At 53.5% G+C, this 17065-nt stretch overlaps 2 protein-coding genes across 5 annotated transcripts in view; one reads left to right on the top strand and one right to left on the bottom strand.

The window, feature by feature from the left end:
- Positions 1 to 10951, top strand: part of LOC116944002 (insulin-like growth factor 2 mRNA-binding protein 3) — a 29074-nt gene extending 18123 nt beyond the window's left edge. For all 4 annotated transcript variants that reach the window (XM_032957402.2, XM_032957401.2, XM_032957404.2 and 1 more), the window contains 4 exons: positions 588 to 662; positions 2662 to 2793; positions 3212 to 3325; positions 4004 to 10951. In XM_032957402.2, the coding sequence (XP_032813293.1) occupies positions 588 to 662; positions 2662 to 2793; positions 3212 to 3325; positions 4004 to 4150 (468 nt within the window). In that variant the 3' untranslated portion in view covers positions 4151 to 10951. The remainder of the gene's footprint in view (positions 1 to 587; positions 663 to 2661; positions 2794 to 3211; positions 3326 to 4003) is intronic.
- A 614-nt stretch (positions 10952 to 11565) lies between these two features.
- On the bottom strand, positions 11566 to 15773 carry LOC116944004 (gap junction gamma-2 protein-like). Its single transcript, XM_032957407.2, has 4 exons — positions 14994 to 15773; positions 14789 to 14859; positions 12530 to 13602; positions 11566 to 12140 (listed from the first exon to the last, which is right to left on the bottom strand). Exons 2-4 carry the CDS (start codon positions 14853 to 14855, stop codon positions 11883 to 11885), a joined length of 1398 nt encoding a protein of 465 aa, XP_032813298.1. The 5' UTR covers positions 14856 to 14859; positions 14994 to 15773; the 3' UTR covers positions 11566 to 11882.
- Positions 15774 to 17065: the final 1292 nt, after the last annotated feature.

The raw sequence follows: 17065 nt of genomic DNA, 5'->3' as shown, positions 1-17065 counted from the left end.
TAGTGGCAACATCTGTAAAATTGTAATATTGCGCACAAGGAAAAGAATCAGAATATTTATACTGGAGGAATCCGATGAGCAATAAAGCTTTTTTTCACAGATGTCCAGTATATAGCCAGGGTCAAGTTGCCCCCCGTTCAGAATGTTTTTCCCAAAATAAAATTAACCAAGTTGACAGAATACACATTATAAAATGACTGCCTGCAGGTGACGTGCAGTTTAAACAGACTCCTGGCTGTAATAGTGTAAATGCCGGTAGAGTAATGCATTCTGATCCGGCCGGGCCGCTCACGACTAATAACGGTGGCAAATATCTGAACCGGTCCTGGGTCTCACATGAGTACCTGATGCCTTGTGTAAACAAAGCAGTCGGCAAACAAAGTTTGTGTGCCATGCCGGCCTTTATAGGTGTTCACAATTAGTACTTGCCGTGAGTTTGTTAGAGGCTATACAAGGGGATCTTTGTCAGCCACGTGATGATGTTGGAGCAAGTCTCACAGAGTCAGGAAGTATGGTCACTTCCGACTGCGGCAGTAATAGGACCGCGTGAGCCGGGGATCAACTTTCTAACCGTGCACCCTCTTCAGATCTCGCAGGCTGAGGGCCCCGATGTGAAGGAGAGGATGGTGACCATCGTGGGCCACGCCGAGGCTCAGTTCAAGGTCAGTGCTGACCCCTCGCTCGTTCTCCATGTGACCGGGATGCTAACTCAATAGAGGGGGGAAATACTCGCGTAGATAGGGGAAAGGAAATGGCGCAGCCCTGCAGGTGCTCACTCGTACCACTGCTGGCAGAGCAGGCTTCCACTAGGATGGAGCTCTATGAAGAAAGGGCCTCTACAAAGTGTATTTGTTCTGCTCTTTCACACTGGCCACAAGTCTTTTTGAAAAATACCCTCTTTAAAGGTTACATTTTGGCTGTTTTTATTTAAATTAGTTTCTCGATCCGGTACGGATTTTGCGCAAAGTAATAGAATAGACATTGTGTCGTGCCACCGGTCCTTGAATCTCCATCCCTGCCACTACCATCTCTGTCGCTCTGTACGATCCGGAACCGTCTCTTCCACGACATTCAATCACTTGTTGAGAAGACAGCAAAGGGGCGGTGGGGGCTTGGCGGGAGGAGGAGGGTTATTAGAAATCAGTGGGGTATCTATTAATGGATCTCCCTGTTGAAGTTTGTTTTGTTTGACCAGGGTGGGAACTCAGGAGACTAGGATAAGAGTCTCATTTGCAAGAGTGACCCGGGTCACCAAAGTGACAAAAGCAATAGCATAAAAACTAGAGGCCGACCGAAATTCGGTTTCGGCGCCGAAAGTTGGCAAATGGCTTCTTTCGGCATACTTTCAGTTTCGGCCGAAAGTAAATTTTTAACTTTCGGTTTAATTTCGGTTTCAGCCGAAAGTAAATTTTTAATTTTCGATCTGGTTTCGGTTTTGGCCGAAACTGATATTGACTTTCGGTCGCAACTGATATTGACTTTCGGTCGTCATTTGTCAACCGAAGATCTATTTTTAGAATATAACGCTTGTGCTACGTCTATCACTCTGCCTATCGGCCGGTCACTCGGCGCTAGGCAAGCCTATGCGATAGGCTGCAAAAACACACGTACACACAAACACACACACACGTACACACAAACACGTCAGCAGCAGCAGCTTGGGAGCGAGGTTACAGCCATCAACCATGGTCTGCTAATCTATATGTGACCGGTCAACATACGGCAGCCCGTCTGGCTGAATGCGGGAAAAACTGTTGTTTCTTAACTACAACATTCATTTGTTTGGATATAATTACTAAGTAAGTAACACTTAAAGATTTGATATTTAGCGACTCTTTCTGCAGGCTCTGAATGATTAGTTCTAGATTTAGTTTTAATTAAAGTAGCATTGCATAATGACATATTTCTTAAATCTTGTGTTCGGTAACTTCGGTTATATTCCTTTCTGTTTCTGTCTCGGCCGAAAGTGTCGTTAAACTTTTAGTTTCGGCTTCGGTTTCGGCCGAAAGTAAATTTTTTACTTTCGGTTTCTGGTTTCGGTTTCGGCCGAAACCAGAAATTCAGTTTCGGTCGGCCTCTAATAAAAACCAAGTACAGCATTGAAGAAAATAGAAATCGAATCACAAATAACTGAGGTGAAATAAAAAACAGCGTGCATACATAATTCAGTGTTAGATAAAATAACTTTCCCGTTTCAAAAGCTTGCTTGAACAAATTACTTTTAAAACTATAGTAAATTTAAGTGACGGAGACATCAACGTGGATTCATGGTGATTATTTCTCCCAGGTTTAACACAGGTCTAATCCTGTACCATGCGGGGGCCGCACATACGTTCCTTGTGTGAATGCACGAGCGATATTGTTTGCAATAATCATGCAGTTCCTGTGAGCAAATTGAATTGTACTTAAGCTCTTAATCCTTTGTGTTTGCACACCTATGTTCTTCCACCTAAATAACCCACACGGACCTGCATGGTAAAGTATGGTCAAATAACCCCCACGACCCCTGCGTCGCGAAGAGGCCCCCGCCCGGCAGTGGATTGATGAAAGGGCTGTGTGCGTACGCGTGACGGGCGGCACCGGGGTGCTTCCCGTAGCGAAGGCGGCGTGCGAGTCCTGCAGTAACGTTCGACCCGCCGTGTTGGTGGCGCGGGTGACCAGGCCCAGGGCCGGATCTACAGCAAGCTGAAGGAGGAGAACTTCTTCAACCCTCGCGAGGACGTCAAGCTGGAGGTGCACATCAAGGTGCCGTCCGCTGCCGCCGGACGGGTCATCGGCAAGGGTGGCAAAACGGTAAGGCTGCATGGCACCGGGTCGGCCTCCATGCGGCACACGCACCTACGCCGAGCAGCGGCCGTAGACACTATGACGCGCTCGGCAATTGTTGCAGGCGACGCTGTTTAAAATGTACGGTTCATGGCAGGTTGGTACGGTAATGGCATCGAGTGATGGACCTGTCTCCCCAATCGACAATATTTGGTTGGAAAGTGTGTTTGATGAGCAATGTTCTACAGCTCGGTTCTACAGTGCGATATATATGAGAAAGGAGAGACGGGTTATACAGATTAGTGGTCACGGGCATTGCCACCCCAATAGAAAATATGAAATGGAGTAGCACGCCGCGATAGTGCGCGAGTGCACAGTGGGAGTAACGGTTGGAGCGTGGAGATGTCGTGGCAACTACATGTGTGCCCCCCGTCTCTTGCTGCAGGTGTCGCAGTTGCAGAACCTCTCGTGCGCTCAGGTGGTGGTGCCACGCGACCAGACCCCCGACGAAGACGACCAGGTCATCGTCAAGATTATCGGACACTTCTTCGCCAGCCAGGTGTGTGGGATGCTCTTCTGTGTGAAAGCGCGCATGGGGCACGGGTTTCAGATGGATTTATATTTGTATTTTGGATTATACTTTGGTTGATCATATTTTAATAAGGTTCATTGTTTAAGTTTTTGTATCATTTGTTAATTATTTTTATTAAGTATTCATCACTGATTATACATTATTATTCTTTTGAACGCAAACATTTTATGTTTTAATAAATTAAGCAAAAGTGAAGTTGCATGTTGTCGCAATCACTTCAAACGATTGCAATTTTAGTGGAAATATCTATTTTCATATTAATCTGATTATTTTTTCCAAATAATCTCATTTTTTGTATTTAGCCCTCGATTCTCAGATTTTGCAGGTTAATCAAAACATCTCGCCATGGTGGCGAGATGTACACAGGAGGTTGTGGGTTCGATCCCGACCCTGACGATGCCTGTATATGTTGAGTTTGCTTGTTCTCTCCCGATGGTCCTCCCGTTTTTTCCCACCACATTTAGAAACATGCGTTTAGATTATAAATACCCACGTCATGATATCATCCACTTCGATGAGTTATCACTTGTGGCCAGGCCATGCTCAGTGGACTCTACCTGCTAAATGAATGAGTAATAGTAGAGCTACAAAGCCTTTGAAAGCTCCGGTGCTCACGTGCTTGTGCACCTCTGTTTGTCCTTCCAGACTGCCCAGCGCAAGATTCGCGAAATCCTGCAGCAGTATCACTCACAGCAGCAGAGGCGGAGGTCAGGGTCCGGCCCACAGGGCCCCTCCGCCCAAGGCTCCGGGTCAGGCGACGGCCAAGCGCAGGCCCAGTCTGATGAGGAGTAGGCATCTTCACGTTCACCATGGAGAAGGGAGAGACATCGGAAGAGATGGCAAAACCAAACTGCTTCCGAATGTCTTAACCCAGCCACACATGCACACACAGACACGCGTGCACGTGCACGCAGTCGCGCACGTGCACATGTACACACACACAAACACATGCACGCGTATACTTACATGCACATTAGGGATGGTCCTTATTCTTCAAAATGGGTTTCGTGATTGGCGTACCCTGTGGATTGTTGTTGAATGATGCATAACTGTTACATTTTTGCCAAATTTGAAGCATATTATAGGGGTTGCTACCGAGTACTGAAGTTTAAATTTGTGGCTTCGAATTGTGAGTTTCTAGAATATTTTGGAGATTCTTGAAATTAGTTGGAACATGAGGGAATATTCTAGAAATTTCTGGAATAACTGTTCTATGTATTCCTGCAGTCATGAAAGCTTTAAGTCAAGATTCTGGAATAACCTTAAACCTTCTAGAATAACCTGGAGATTTCTGGAGTAGGTTGGAAATCCCTGAAATGCACTAGACAAATTTGTTCTTCTGGAATGTTCCAGAACACCCTGGAGCATTACAGCACAGAACATTTCTCCAGGAGCTTCTTCCAGGGTGTTCAAGAAGAAACCAAATCACAAATCCTTCAAATGCTGGGAAATGGAATGGAGCATGCGTTGTGGTTGAACAAAAGTTATATGCATAATCTCCATTCTGCATACAAGTACCATGTGATTGAGATCATGCTCAAGACGGTCTTAAACACATCCTCGAGGCTATCACCCAGTCCTGATATCTTCATTTTCAAACAGTTCCCAGCAAAATGGCATCGATCAATAATGGCGATAACAGCTCTTGGCTGCGGTGATTTCACTGCCACTGCTGTAGCAGATGTGACAATGCAAGTTGCCTTTGCCAAGAAACGACTAGTTCTCTATCAACCCCGCGACAACTACGAAGAGCCCTTAAGAGTGTTGCACCTCGTGGTGTTAAAATCCTCTGGCAGACTTTACAGGGCACAGTGAATGGCAAGAGCCATTTTTGCCATCAGAATGTGGATGTTCGTGGGACTGTTTTTCTCTCTCGTTACCAACGAGGAGGAGGAGGATAAGGGACTAGTTTATTGTTCTTGAAGAACTTGATGATGATTTCAAGGCAGCTAACACAAGTGTTGCCAATGCTGCTATCAATACATTTTCTGGGCATCTGTGGTGGCTTGGAGAGAAGGCTGATGACTTATGCTTTCTGTGACAGGGTCCAGAAATTAAGGGCAAAGTGGTTGAATCCCTTCAAGAGGAAAGTGGGGAGGACATTACAAAACAAGCCACCGTTGAGCAAGATGCCATTAAGGAGAATCGTTTGGAGTAATTCATCTTGGCACACACTTTGAGGTTTTTTCCAAGTTTCTGGACATGGATCCTGAAGAATGGCACATTGATGCTTGCTGGGGGAAAAAAAATGGTCAGAGCCACGACAGAACAAGGAGTCCGTCGCCTTCTCACGTGTGGTGAGAAGGACACACCGCAGTACCTTCTACACGTTGTCGGTGACCGTTGCAAATTATTTCCAGACTTGGCGAAGGCATATCTGATATTAAAGCACAATTCATCTGCTGGTAGCAACCCCAAATTATTTCCCAAAGTTAATCAAATTATGCCAAGATTATTTCGTTGGAGTTTGTAACCATGCAATGGTGTGCCTCAATAATAATGCCTCATCTCATCATGTTACGCCATTATAAGGACCACCCTAATGTGCATGTTCAGCAACTTTTGTCAAACCCTTACTGTATAAGGGCCTCCCCACACCATGCAGGTAATGAGGGACATTTGACCATACTTCACCACGCTGGTCAGTGCGGTTTGGTGAATATGTACGCACGTTATACATGCACGCACAAGGCATGCACAGGGGGACACACCTCCAGTGCTCACATCGTGAAACCCTATTCAGATAACACGGTACGTCGGTCACTTCAGCACCGTTAGTGAAGTCAAAGTGAGTGGCACATTCTGAACAGTCGCACTCAATGACAAAGCAGGGGTTGAGTTGTCAGGCTGTGTTTTCCTATCCGGCCACGAGAAACGTGTCCAGAGGGAACAAACAAAATGTAATTAGGTTATATTATCAGGAAATTATAACAAAAAACACCCCTCCCACAACGTTGAACATTACGTCATGGCATATCTCAACCTCTGCACACACACTACATCTCAGCACGTCTCTCTAAACCGCCTTAAAGTACTGTCCAGTACAAAACTGGACAAATTGTCTGGTCTGTGAAAAGGTCACACGAACAGCTGCGTTGGCACTGCCTGTACCCACACCCCCCGCTCCGCGCGTACGCTGGGTCCGTCTTGCATCGTGCTCGGCGGGAACCGGCGACAGTTCTAACGTCGAGCGAATAGGTGCCGCGCCTCTATCTGTGCACGTTAGTTTAAGCTCGGTCTAAGACGGCAACAGCGGCGTTTCCAACTTTACGTACTGCCGAGAGCGCGTAAGTTAATTGTGACGCGGGCAATAGCGGCGTTTCCAACTTAACGTATTGCCGAGAGTGCGTACGTTAATTGTGACGCGAGCACCACCGACGCGTGGTGTCCAGATCAATGTGCCGTCTGCTTGCTTTTGCCATTTTCTAGACGTGCAAATGGATAGGAGGCGCTTGATGCAATGCCCGCCGTCTCGCTGTGGACCCAGCTGCGTGCTGTGTTGACCTGGTACCGTGTGACCTTTCCACCGTGTGCGAGCCAGCCCTGCAGCAGTGCTCATCGGAGCGATTTTCCCAGGCTACCGAGGGCCCACTCAGGACGAATGCCGTTCCTCGGCGTGGCCGCTGCTCAAATGTCCGGTCCACAGAGAGGGACGCCGGGCAAAAACATAACAGTCTGTCAATGCCGAGGCTTAACTGTCCTCGTGAGGCCCGGACTTGTATTTTTATTCCTGGCGTCGTGTTTAAATTTGGTATTTTGCCAACAATGTGAGCGTGGCAACTGGAGAGGCAGGGAGTGTTGACAGGGGCACGCGCTGGCCGGCCGCGCCGGGGTTGGCCGTTGCTGTGTCGCTTGCTGCGCTCATCGCACACGGCACGAGCCAATCCCGGTGTCCTCGGCTCAAAGCTCGGACACCTCCGTGCTGGTGCCCTACCCCGTGCCACGCTCACTGCCCTCTAGACCACGAGCGAAGAAGGCAGTCGCTGCAGGGCGGGCCCGGACGTCCAACCCCCACTTCAGCAAAGGAATGTGATCAACTCTTAAACCCCGCGACACGAAGCGTGGCTTTTAAAACAATAACAATAACGGTAACCCACGTGACATCACCAGAATGTTAAAAAAACACCTTTTTTAAAGTTTTTTTTGGAGGTGGGAGAGGGGGGTATATTATGCCATCGTGATTCTTTGTAATACAATTTTACTGGCAACGGACCTGAGGCATTTGGGAAACAAATAAAAAAAAGAAAAAAGAAAAAAAGCAAAAATAAAAAGTAAAAAAAGTCAAGGAAACGTAGAAAAGAGACGAAGCCTTACGAGGGCCAGGACCCGGCCAGGCCGCCGCGTGGGCCGCCGCGCGCGGCGCGTCGCTGTTCTGTTTCAACAAACTACCTCAGTTGGCGATCACGTACCTCGACTCGTTCCTTTAATTCTGGCGGGGTATTTTGTAAGAGAGCTTTATGAAATCGATAGCCATTGGACGGTTTTATTTTTTTAATTACAAAATCATAAAATTGGATTGGGCACGCAAAGAGAGGAAGGGGCAGAATATGGGAAAGAGTCACAGGATTTGGGGGACAGCCGCAAGGACGGTGAACCCACCACCACCCTCTCGGTGCTCGCCGATCCCGTGGAGTCTGGGGTTCGCGAGCGCCTGGGGGAGTCTGGGGGTTCGCGACTGTGGCTGCGGTCCCCTCCCTCCCCTCGTGGACACGAGGCGTTGTGGAGGGAGATCCGTTTCGAGATGCCCCACTGATTCGTCACGGCCCTCTTTCTCGTCGACAGGCGGTTGGATATTTTGCAAGCGATGGCTCCGTATCTGGACAAAGTCTATCAAGAGAGTGTCGACAGATTGAATACGTGTATTGAGATTGGCGGGAGACGTCGAGAATCAGAATGTTGTCTCTTTCATTTCTGTTATCTCAGTGGGGTATCTATAAGCGGATCGCCCCGCATTGTATTCAGCCACGTCCATCGTAATCGTCAGCATTGTCGTTAGTGTTATCCCTCGGCTAAACTGGACGCCCCTATTGAAGAAGTGTGGTCGTTGTCAGGATACATCCGTCGATTGCCATCGCCAGCGTCATCGCCATCTCCACCACGAGCGCGACCCACCCATCACGGTGGTGATCGCCGCAACCGCCGCCCCGCGGCACCGTGGCGCCTCCCCCGACCCCTCCAAGTCAGAGTGCTTCCACTCCCCGTGTCGCACCCGGCACCCCCCCCCCCCCACCCCTGCAGCGAGCGCTGTGGGGGGCGCACACCGGATGCATCACCTACGGATTCTTTAGCCAGAGAACGGGCGCGGTGTCCTATAGGGTCAGTAGTATACGTGAATAATGACGACGATACCAGTAGCGCGTCTGCACTTGAGACGCGTGCAGTGTGTGTTATTGTTCAGTTGCCAATCCTCTACAAATGTTGCCGTGTAACTGAATGTGATTGCGACACTTGAGAGGCTTGCGTGGGCCCGGCGCTTTGCTCCGCCGGCGCTTGTGGGAGGTAGGGCCAGGTGCCGCTGGCAGTGTCGAGTGGCGGCGGTGACGCATGCAGCGTGGATTCGCGTCGCGTCCCGGGTCGTTGCAGAAATTCACCTGGCGACGGCCCGAGGGCCCCCCTCCCTGGGTCCCCGCAGCTTCGTGACGGGTCCCACGTAACCGCGGGGCCCGGCACAAGGGGGTCGCGGTTGAGCGGGTTGACGCGACACCTGATGGTCGGTGGCCGGTTTTGTAAAACAGCTGAAGTGGAATTTTCTACTCGGTTTCCTTGAGCGCAGTACAAATTTCGGTTTCATGAAACCGGCCACGGCCCTCGTCGAGGGTGTTGGCTGGCAGCTGTCGTGTCTCGCACCACTGCTGCCATACAAGTGATGTAATTACGAGGGTCCTTGCAAGAGAGCAGGGATGGGGGGTCACGGCCGTTGGTTTATTCTCTGTACCCAACCACGGTGTTGCGTTGGCCCCCACGAGCCCCGCTATTGGGGTACGGCCCGGCGATTTTGCGGGCCCGCGTGGAGGGGGTCGCGAGACACAGGGACCCCCGGGAACCCCTGCAAGCCCGGCACAGAGACCCTGATCGATCGGGATATTCTGTGCCGTGGCATTCGGAGGTCCCCGTGGGCCCCGTGTTAACGGGGTCGCATCCCCCCCTGGAGAGGTCAGCGGCCGGCTGCATAAACCAACTGGAGGGATGGGTTCCCTCGTCGTGCTCTATGCAGCCGGGCACGGCTTTACTGGCCGCCTCTTCGAGTGGTCAGCGCGGGGTCGCACTGACCGCTCGCCGACCAGGCCGTGGATTCGCTGTGCAAACCCCCGTCCCCTCCCTCGGTTTTAATCGACGCGTGCGGCGAGCGCGGAACCCGCGGCGTGCGCGATGAATGTAGGGCGCGTTGGAGGGCGCCGTGTAAATGCGCCGCGTTGCGACGGCAGCGCGAGTTGTCGTGACGAGCCGGGGGCCGCGTTGCTCCCGCGGTTTCTTGTGGGTTCCTGAGCAGTGGGGCTCGAAAATGCGCACCCAATCCCCTTCCCCCCCGTGTGATGTCCACGTGTGCCTGTGTGAGGTGTGGTGATCATGTGGTGAAACCAGGGCTGTGTGGGGTGTGGTGACATGGTGTGGTGACGCCAGACCTGTGTTGTGGATGGTGACACCGTGATTGTGGGGTGTGGTGACTGTGGTGCTAGAGCTGTGTTGAGCAGTGGTGGCTCGTGACTGCAGTTGGAAGAGGGGTGGTGGTGGTGGGGAAACATTCTCCGCCTCGGATTTTCCAGTCTCGGCTGCTGTGAGCTGGTCTATGAAGACGGCTCATGCAGTGCCCTCAGCTCCTACGGGAGCCCGCACGCTGGTGAATGACGATCGTCAATCCGCCCGAGCGCGTCGCGTAAAGCTTGGAAAACTGTGGTGGAGTCTGTAGCCCCTGTCCAACTGAAGCCAGGGGCGGTCGCTGGTGTGTAGGTAGTGTGGTCGCACCGGAGTTTGGCGTGGAGTGTGGCGACACCGACACTTCGTGCGGTGGCACCAGAGCTGAGCAGAGGGCGCGGTGGCACCGATGCCGTTCTGACCCTCGTGCGTCGTGGTGGCGCCGTGTCGCCCGGCCCTTCCGAGACGACGCGGTGCGGCAGGGCCGAGTGGCCGTGCCGACTTCCCGGTCCGCGAGTCGCGTGGACGCGGGCTTATGGGAGGAAGTATTTGTTTTTAATTGCATTTATCGACACTGATGTGACGTGGCGTGCATGGGCAGCAGCAGAGAATCATGCCGCCCCTGTACGACAACGTGGAACGTTCCTCCTGCTGCGGGCCTTTAGTGTGGGGCCGTACCAACCGCGGCAGATCGGGGGGTGATCGGTTCCATCTTGCGTGCAGGGCGAGACATGCGCGCGTATTCTGGAATTGCGTCACTGATTTAAAAATGTACATTCTTTTTTATGAACATTTCTTTGCAATCTTTTGTAATTAGTTTTAGGCCTGAAGCTGGTGAAACCCCCCGCGGCAGGCAGGGCGGCTGTATCCGCGCGCCGTGGCGCTGCTGTCAGCATGCGAACAGTGGCTCTGGCGTCGAGCCACAGTTGGGGCTTCATGACAATAAAGAATTGTACAACACGAACGTGTTTGTCGCACGTCAAACACCACCTTCCAGTCAACGCTCGCATCTTCCTTCCTCTGTCGCCGTCAAAGCGATTCCTGCTCAATTGAGTGTTGATGCGCTGCTCATCTCCCGTTGACAGCCCTGAGCCAGTTTTGGACATTCCGCATTCCCATGATGGGAGCAACGCAGATGACTCCCCCCTCAGTGGGGCTCATTGTCTAAAGTATCTATATATGCGCACAGTATATATACTGTCTTGTCTTTTCCAAATTGTGTTCCGATTGCTGTGTCGACGTAATGCCAAAGGACGAAGAGTCCATTCGGAACCTTGGAGAGCAGTGCTCGAAAACGGCCTGCGGAAGTGGATATGGCAAAATTGCTTCCGAGAGATCCCTTCCAAGTCACATGTCGGCCACTTTAGCATATTCAATCCGGAATTTTGACCAGGTTGAGATAATCGACTCGCGACACTTAAGAACCTGATTGATCACGGGCGGCTGAAACTCGGAACCCACCCGGCTACGTTGCTCCTTTACGTTCAGTTTTGAGCTACGGTCGCATTTAGACGTTTGGATTTTAAATTAAGTACTATAAGCGTCAGGTGCACACATTAAGCACAGACATCGGCTTATCCGCTTTTATAAGTCTGTTTATCTGACACGAGTATCGGCTTTTCCAATCCGCAATACATCATGTCATGCGTAACAAAAATCAATTTTTCCAAGAATACATGCGGCCAGTTTTTCTGCAATTACAAATAATATTCATCCGTTTCTAAACAAAAGTTCATCCGTCTCTAACAATATTACATCCACATCGGATTGCAATCTATCCGCATTGAGACTGCCCCTGGAACCCCAGAATCTTGGTTCTCGGGCCCTCGCGCCCGGGGGCGAAGGCGGGCGGGCGGGCGGATGGACGGGAGGAGCCCGAGGGGACACGGGGTCACACCCAGGCGGACGGCTTGCGCGGGAACCGTGGCTCGTCCGCCCCGATTGCCGCCGGCTCCAGGGCGGCGCAGACCACGTCCGACGGCGAGAGCCACGGGTAGACGTCGTGGGGGGCCTTGGGGGCAACCCTGTATGGGGGACCCAGGAAATCCGATCCCGGGGGGCCATGGTCTCGCTTGATCTCCCTAAGGGAGGCATTTCCCGGTCCGGCAAAAGCAGCGACTCCCGGTTTCTCCTCTGTTTTTTCCTGAAGCTGTGGAGGCAAAAGGGGGTGGGCAGTCAGACCTTAATACTTGTGTCACTCTTACATCACCTGTCCCACCTGTGCCACGTCACCTCTGTCACCCGTTACCCGTTTCATGTGTCACCAGTATCACCTGCGCCATGTCAACTATATTACCGAGTCACTTGAATCTTCTCTGTTCCCAGAGTCACCAGTGCCATGTGTCGTCACTTACGTTGCCTGCACCACCGGTGCCATGTATATCGCTTGCATAACCTGCACCCGCTAGTCCCGTGGTCCCTGCGAGCTCCGACTAACGAGGGGTCTGATCGTGAGTGCCCACACTCGGTAAAGCATAGGCGCTCCTCGTGTGAACGAATCCTCTGGCGGGATGGGGCCAGGCTCCCTGCGTCTCTCACCTCCTCCGTGTGCCCCGAGGTCGCGGAGATCTCGCCGAGTCCCCGTAGCCCGGACGGCCTCGTTCCCCGCTCGGGGGGTCCCGAGTGCCCCCCGAGCCACAGCCGCAGACACAGGAGTAGATCGGCCAAGTTGAGGCAGAGCGCGAGCCCCGACAGGCCAAGGGGCCCCATCAGCGCCAAACTCTTGTCGTGCGGCCGCCCCACCGTGCACTCCACGTGTCCGCCACCGCAAGCGGTTGCGTCCCACGGCTGTACGTGGGGCCCCGCGGGGCCACGATGCAGGAAGTGGGCGGCGGCCCCGCAGGTGAACTTCGGGCCCACGGGCAGCAGCGGGGCGTACAGATAAAGCTGCGCGCAGAGCAGCGCGGCGTCTAGCAACGCGCTCAGCGACACCTGCAGCACGTACGCGCACAGGGACCCGGGCCCCGTAAGGGCCCCGCATCCTTCCCCCCTGCTCCTCGCCCCGTGCGGACCCTGGTGCCCCGCACCCCTGCGGCCCGTGGCGTTGAGTGCGTTCTGCCGGTGTGGCGGTTCCATCTTGAGCCGCGCGGCCAAGCAGCCGCTGCTGCTGCTGCTTCTGCCGGAGTTGTCGCCGTGCGCCCCCACCGTGATGTAGGCGCCGGCCGCGCGTCCCGGGCCCCGGGAGGCCACCGCGAGCCCGCGTTTCTCGCTGCCGCCCTCGCTCGGCACGGAGAATTGCCCGTACTTGTCCAAGTGAACATCTCTCTCGTAGTCCTCCTCGTCGTCCTCATCGTTTTCCGACTCGTCGTGATCTTCATGGTGGTGGTGGTGATGGTGGTGATGGCAAGATCTTGTGGTCTTGGCCTTCCAGGGCCTCCTGTGCGCCACCGCCGCCAGGTAAAGTGCCAGCGGCAGGGATGCGACGAGAAGCTGCACCAGGCCCAGGTGCCCCGGGCTGAGCGGGAGGAGGCGGTCGAGACAGGCCGGGCGGCAGGCCGGGAGGCCCGAGTTGCACCACACGTCTTGCCATGCGGCCGGACCTCCTGCCTCCCCCGAATGCAAAAGCAAGGCCAGCCCCAGCCGCCACGCCAGCACAGCCAACCACATCTTACCTGTGAATGCAGGGTCGACACATTGTACCTGTGCACGCAGGGCAGCCACATCTTACCTGTGCACGCAGGGTAGCCACATCTCACCTGTGCACGCAGGGTAGCCACATCTCACCTGTGCACGCAGGGTAGCCACATCTCACCTGTGCACGCAGGGTAGCCACATCTCACCTGTGCACGCAGGGCAGTCACATCTTACCTGTGCACGCAGGGCAGTCACAACTTACCTGTGCACGCAGGGTAGCCACATCTCACCTGTGCACGCAGGGCAGCCACATCTCACCTGTGCACGCAGGGCAGTCACAACTTACCTGTGCACGCAGGGCAGCGACATCTTACCTGTGCACGCAGGGCAGCCACATCTCACCTATGCACGCAGGGCAGTCACAACTTACCTGTGCACGCAGGGTAGCCACATCTCACCTGTGCACGCAGGGCAGCCACATCTCACCTGTGCACGCAGGGCAGTCACAACTTACCTGTGCACGCAGGGCAGCGACATCTTACCTGTGCACGCAGGGCAGCCACATCTCACCTGTGCACGCAGGGCAGCGACATCTTACCTGTGCACGCAGGGCAGCCACATCTCACCTGTGCACGCAGGGTAGCCACATCTCACTTGTGCACGCAGGGCAGCGACATCTTACCTGTGCACGCAGGGCAGCGACATCTTACCTGTGCACGCAGGGCAGTCACAACTTACCTGTGCACGCAGGGCAGTCACAAGTTACCTGTACACCCCATACCCAGCTTCTGGGTCACCACACTGTCGTTTCACCTCCCCTTGGTGCCACAGCACCCATCCATCCCACACAGAGACACAGGAGGCCAGTGGCCGGATTCAGGAGGAACATGAATATAAGGGAAGGGTTCACTCTTGTGTGTTTTATGCAACTGGCCACTGGTGTCGAAGGGCACAGCAACACGGTGGTGTTGGGGTGCACGGACGGCTCCCCACACTTTTTAAGAGAGGGGGAAAACATTTGTGCCCCCCTTCAATTCATACAATTTTTGCCCCCTCCACTCGATATAGCCTCCCATGGCTACTTTCCCCGCAAACCTCCCGTGTTCACACTCGATCCCAGACGTTTCCTGGAGTCGGGGACCCTCAAAGATGTTCCGTCACATGGGCCAGCAGTACTTGGGAAAGGCGATACTGGGGGCAGTACTTTGTGAAGAAAGTACTTGCCGATGATGGTGGTGCTGCGACTCAGAGACCCGAGCAGAGAGGCGCAGGACCCACGACGCACCGCCATGGCACTGACGACACGGTCACACACACCGCAGACACATGGGTCAGAGAGCGGAGAAGACACAAACCACAGGGACACAGACACGAATCGGAGAGACAGAAACATCATCACGTGCAGTAGCAGCACCACCACCAGTCTTACCGATGAAGGTGTCGAGGAGGCAGTGACAGCGCGGCGAGATGGGAACTCTGCGCTTCGCTCCAAGCGGGGCCCGTGTGGCTACGAACCCCGTTGTGGCTGAGAGCTCCGTGAGGCTGTGAGCTCCGTGTGGCTGTGACACCCCGTGAGGCTGTGAGCTCCGTGTGGCTGTGACACCCGTGAGGCTGTGAGCTCCGTGTGGCTGTGACACCCCGTGAGGCTGTGAGCTCCGTGTGGCTGTGACACTCCGTGGTGCTGTGACACCCCGTGGTGCTGTGACACCCGTGTGGCTGTGAGCTCCGTGTGGCTGTGACACCCTGTGGTGCTGTGACACCCGTGTGGCTGTGACACCCGTGAGGCTGTAACACCCGTGAGGCTGTGAGCTCCGTGAGGCTGTGAGCTCCGTGTGGCTGTGACACCCGTGTGGACTCGTCCCGGGGTAGTGGAGCCGAGGGCCCCCGGCTTGGAGCGGGGAATGCGATACTTGAGTCGGGGCCGTATGTGTGGAGTCGGGGCCGCGCGTCACGGCGCGCAGCTGTCCCCGCGTCCCGGAATAGGCGGACGACAATGGCCGTGCCGGGTATTTTGGGCGCGGGGAATGCGCTCCGCCGCTTTGTTTTCTCATCGCGTGCGCGGGGAGGGTTTGGGGCTGGTCCCAGGAGCCCCGACCCCGCGCGTCGCTCGTTGGGGTCAGGGCCTCCCCAGGACCCCCTGGGTCAAGAGAGATTTTTCGAAAGAGGGAGCGCGAGGATGCGGGGGCAAGCTCCTGGAGCTGGGACGAGGGTGCCGCTCCACACCAACCCCCCTCGTCTGTCTGCCCACCCCCTCCTTCGCCTCCCCCCCACAATCTCTTCTCAGCTGCCTCCTCCACACGGACCCCGGGAATGCGCCCCCACCCACCACCTAGCGACCCTGTTGAGGTCCCCTCAAGGTGCCTTTGGCCTCCTTGGCCCCTAGAGAAGTGAACCCAGAGTGCAGCAGTCACCCTTTACACTGACTGATCTATCCACTGCTAGATTACGGCTTCGTTGCCTTCTCTCGCAGCAGGGATTCATTTCTCACTGAATATGTTCTCGACCACCAGTCAGCTGGAGTTAGTGGCACGTGACTCAAAGAGCCACAGCCATTGCGAGAGATCTACTGGATGTGGTGTGACGGATGCGGAAAATATTTTCAGAGTTGCCGACCTGGGCAGAGCCGGCTGAAATGCAGCCCCCTCCCTCACCGTCTCGTGATGTAATAGACAACCCACGTAGCACCTGAGCTGATTTCATCGCTCCATCTCCCCGGTTTCACGTCTTCCGAGCGTGATCCCTCATTGTGCTGCCGCTCCGTCGTCAGCCTTGTCCATCAGCGATCGTCCCTTCTCGCCGTGACGCCTCATACTTGCTCAGTGCCCACTTGCGTCTTCTGCCAGCGTGACCCCTTTGTTCTGTGACTCGCGCGTCCCTATTCCTGGCTCTCGGTGCAATTCCAAGCGTTCACCTCTCCTCTATTCTGTGCGCAGCTTTGAGCTTTTGTTTCCACGTGTTCGTGTTTGTCAACGTCTATTCAGTCGGCATTTACTATTCAAGAGCCATGATGAAAATGAGATTTGTTTGGAAAAGTCGATATGATAGATACAAATGTCTACTCTTCCAAAAAGGTCTACCTTCTCAACAACCACGGCATGGAGATGTTTACAGACTCTTCAAATATTTCGCTTCGAAAAATCCGAGTCATTTCTCGCATCAGTGGAAACTCAGTGTTAACTCAGTGTTATGAATTCCATGGTTCCCAGCCATGTCAACAAATGCTATCACACTGATTGAAAACTTTTTGCTTTAGGACATTGGTACGATGCTTTTCATTTTCAAGTTCCGTGTGAGAGAAGCGACTAAGCTTACAAAGCAGACGTCAACCTCATAGAATCATGTATGTGTTAAATTTCGATTTAAAGCTTTCGTGACTGCAAGGATTCATCTTCTTGGTTCTTTCGGTAAAGTCACGTAGAATGAGAATAAAACAATAAAACAAAAAAAGACAATAAAATTCTCACGACGTTTCGGCCACAACACAAGTAGCCTTCTTCAGGT

Source organism: Petromyzon marinus, chromosome 19 (assembly GCF_048934315.1).
Source record: "Petromyzon marinus isolate PM22_M1 ecotype Great Lakes invasive population chromosome 19, UKy_Petmar_22M1.pri1.0, whole genome shotgun sequence".
Lineage (NCBI taxonomy): Eukaryota > Metazoa > Chordata > Hyperoartia > Petromyzontiformes > Petromyzontidae > Petromyzon > Petromyzon marinus.
The sequence above is the reverse complement of the archived record's forward strand: the minus strand, read 5'-3'. Positions and strand labels throughout refer to the sequence as shown.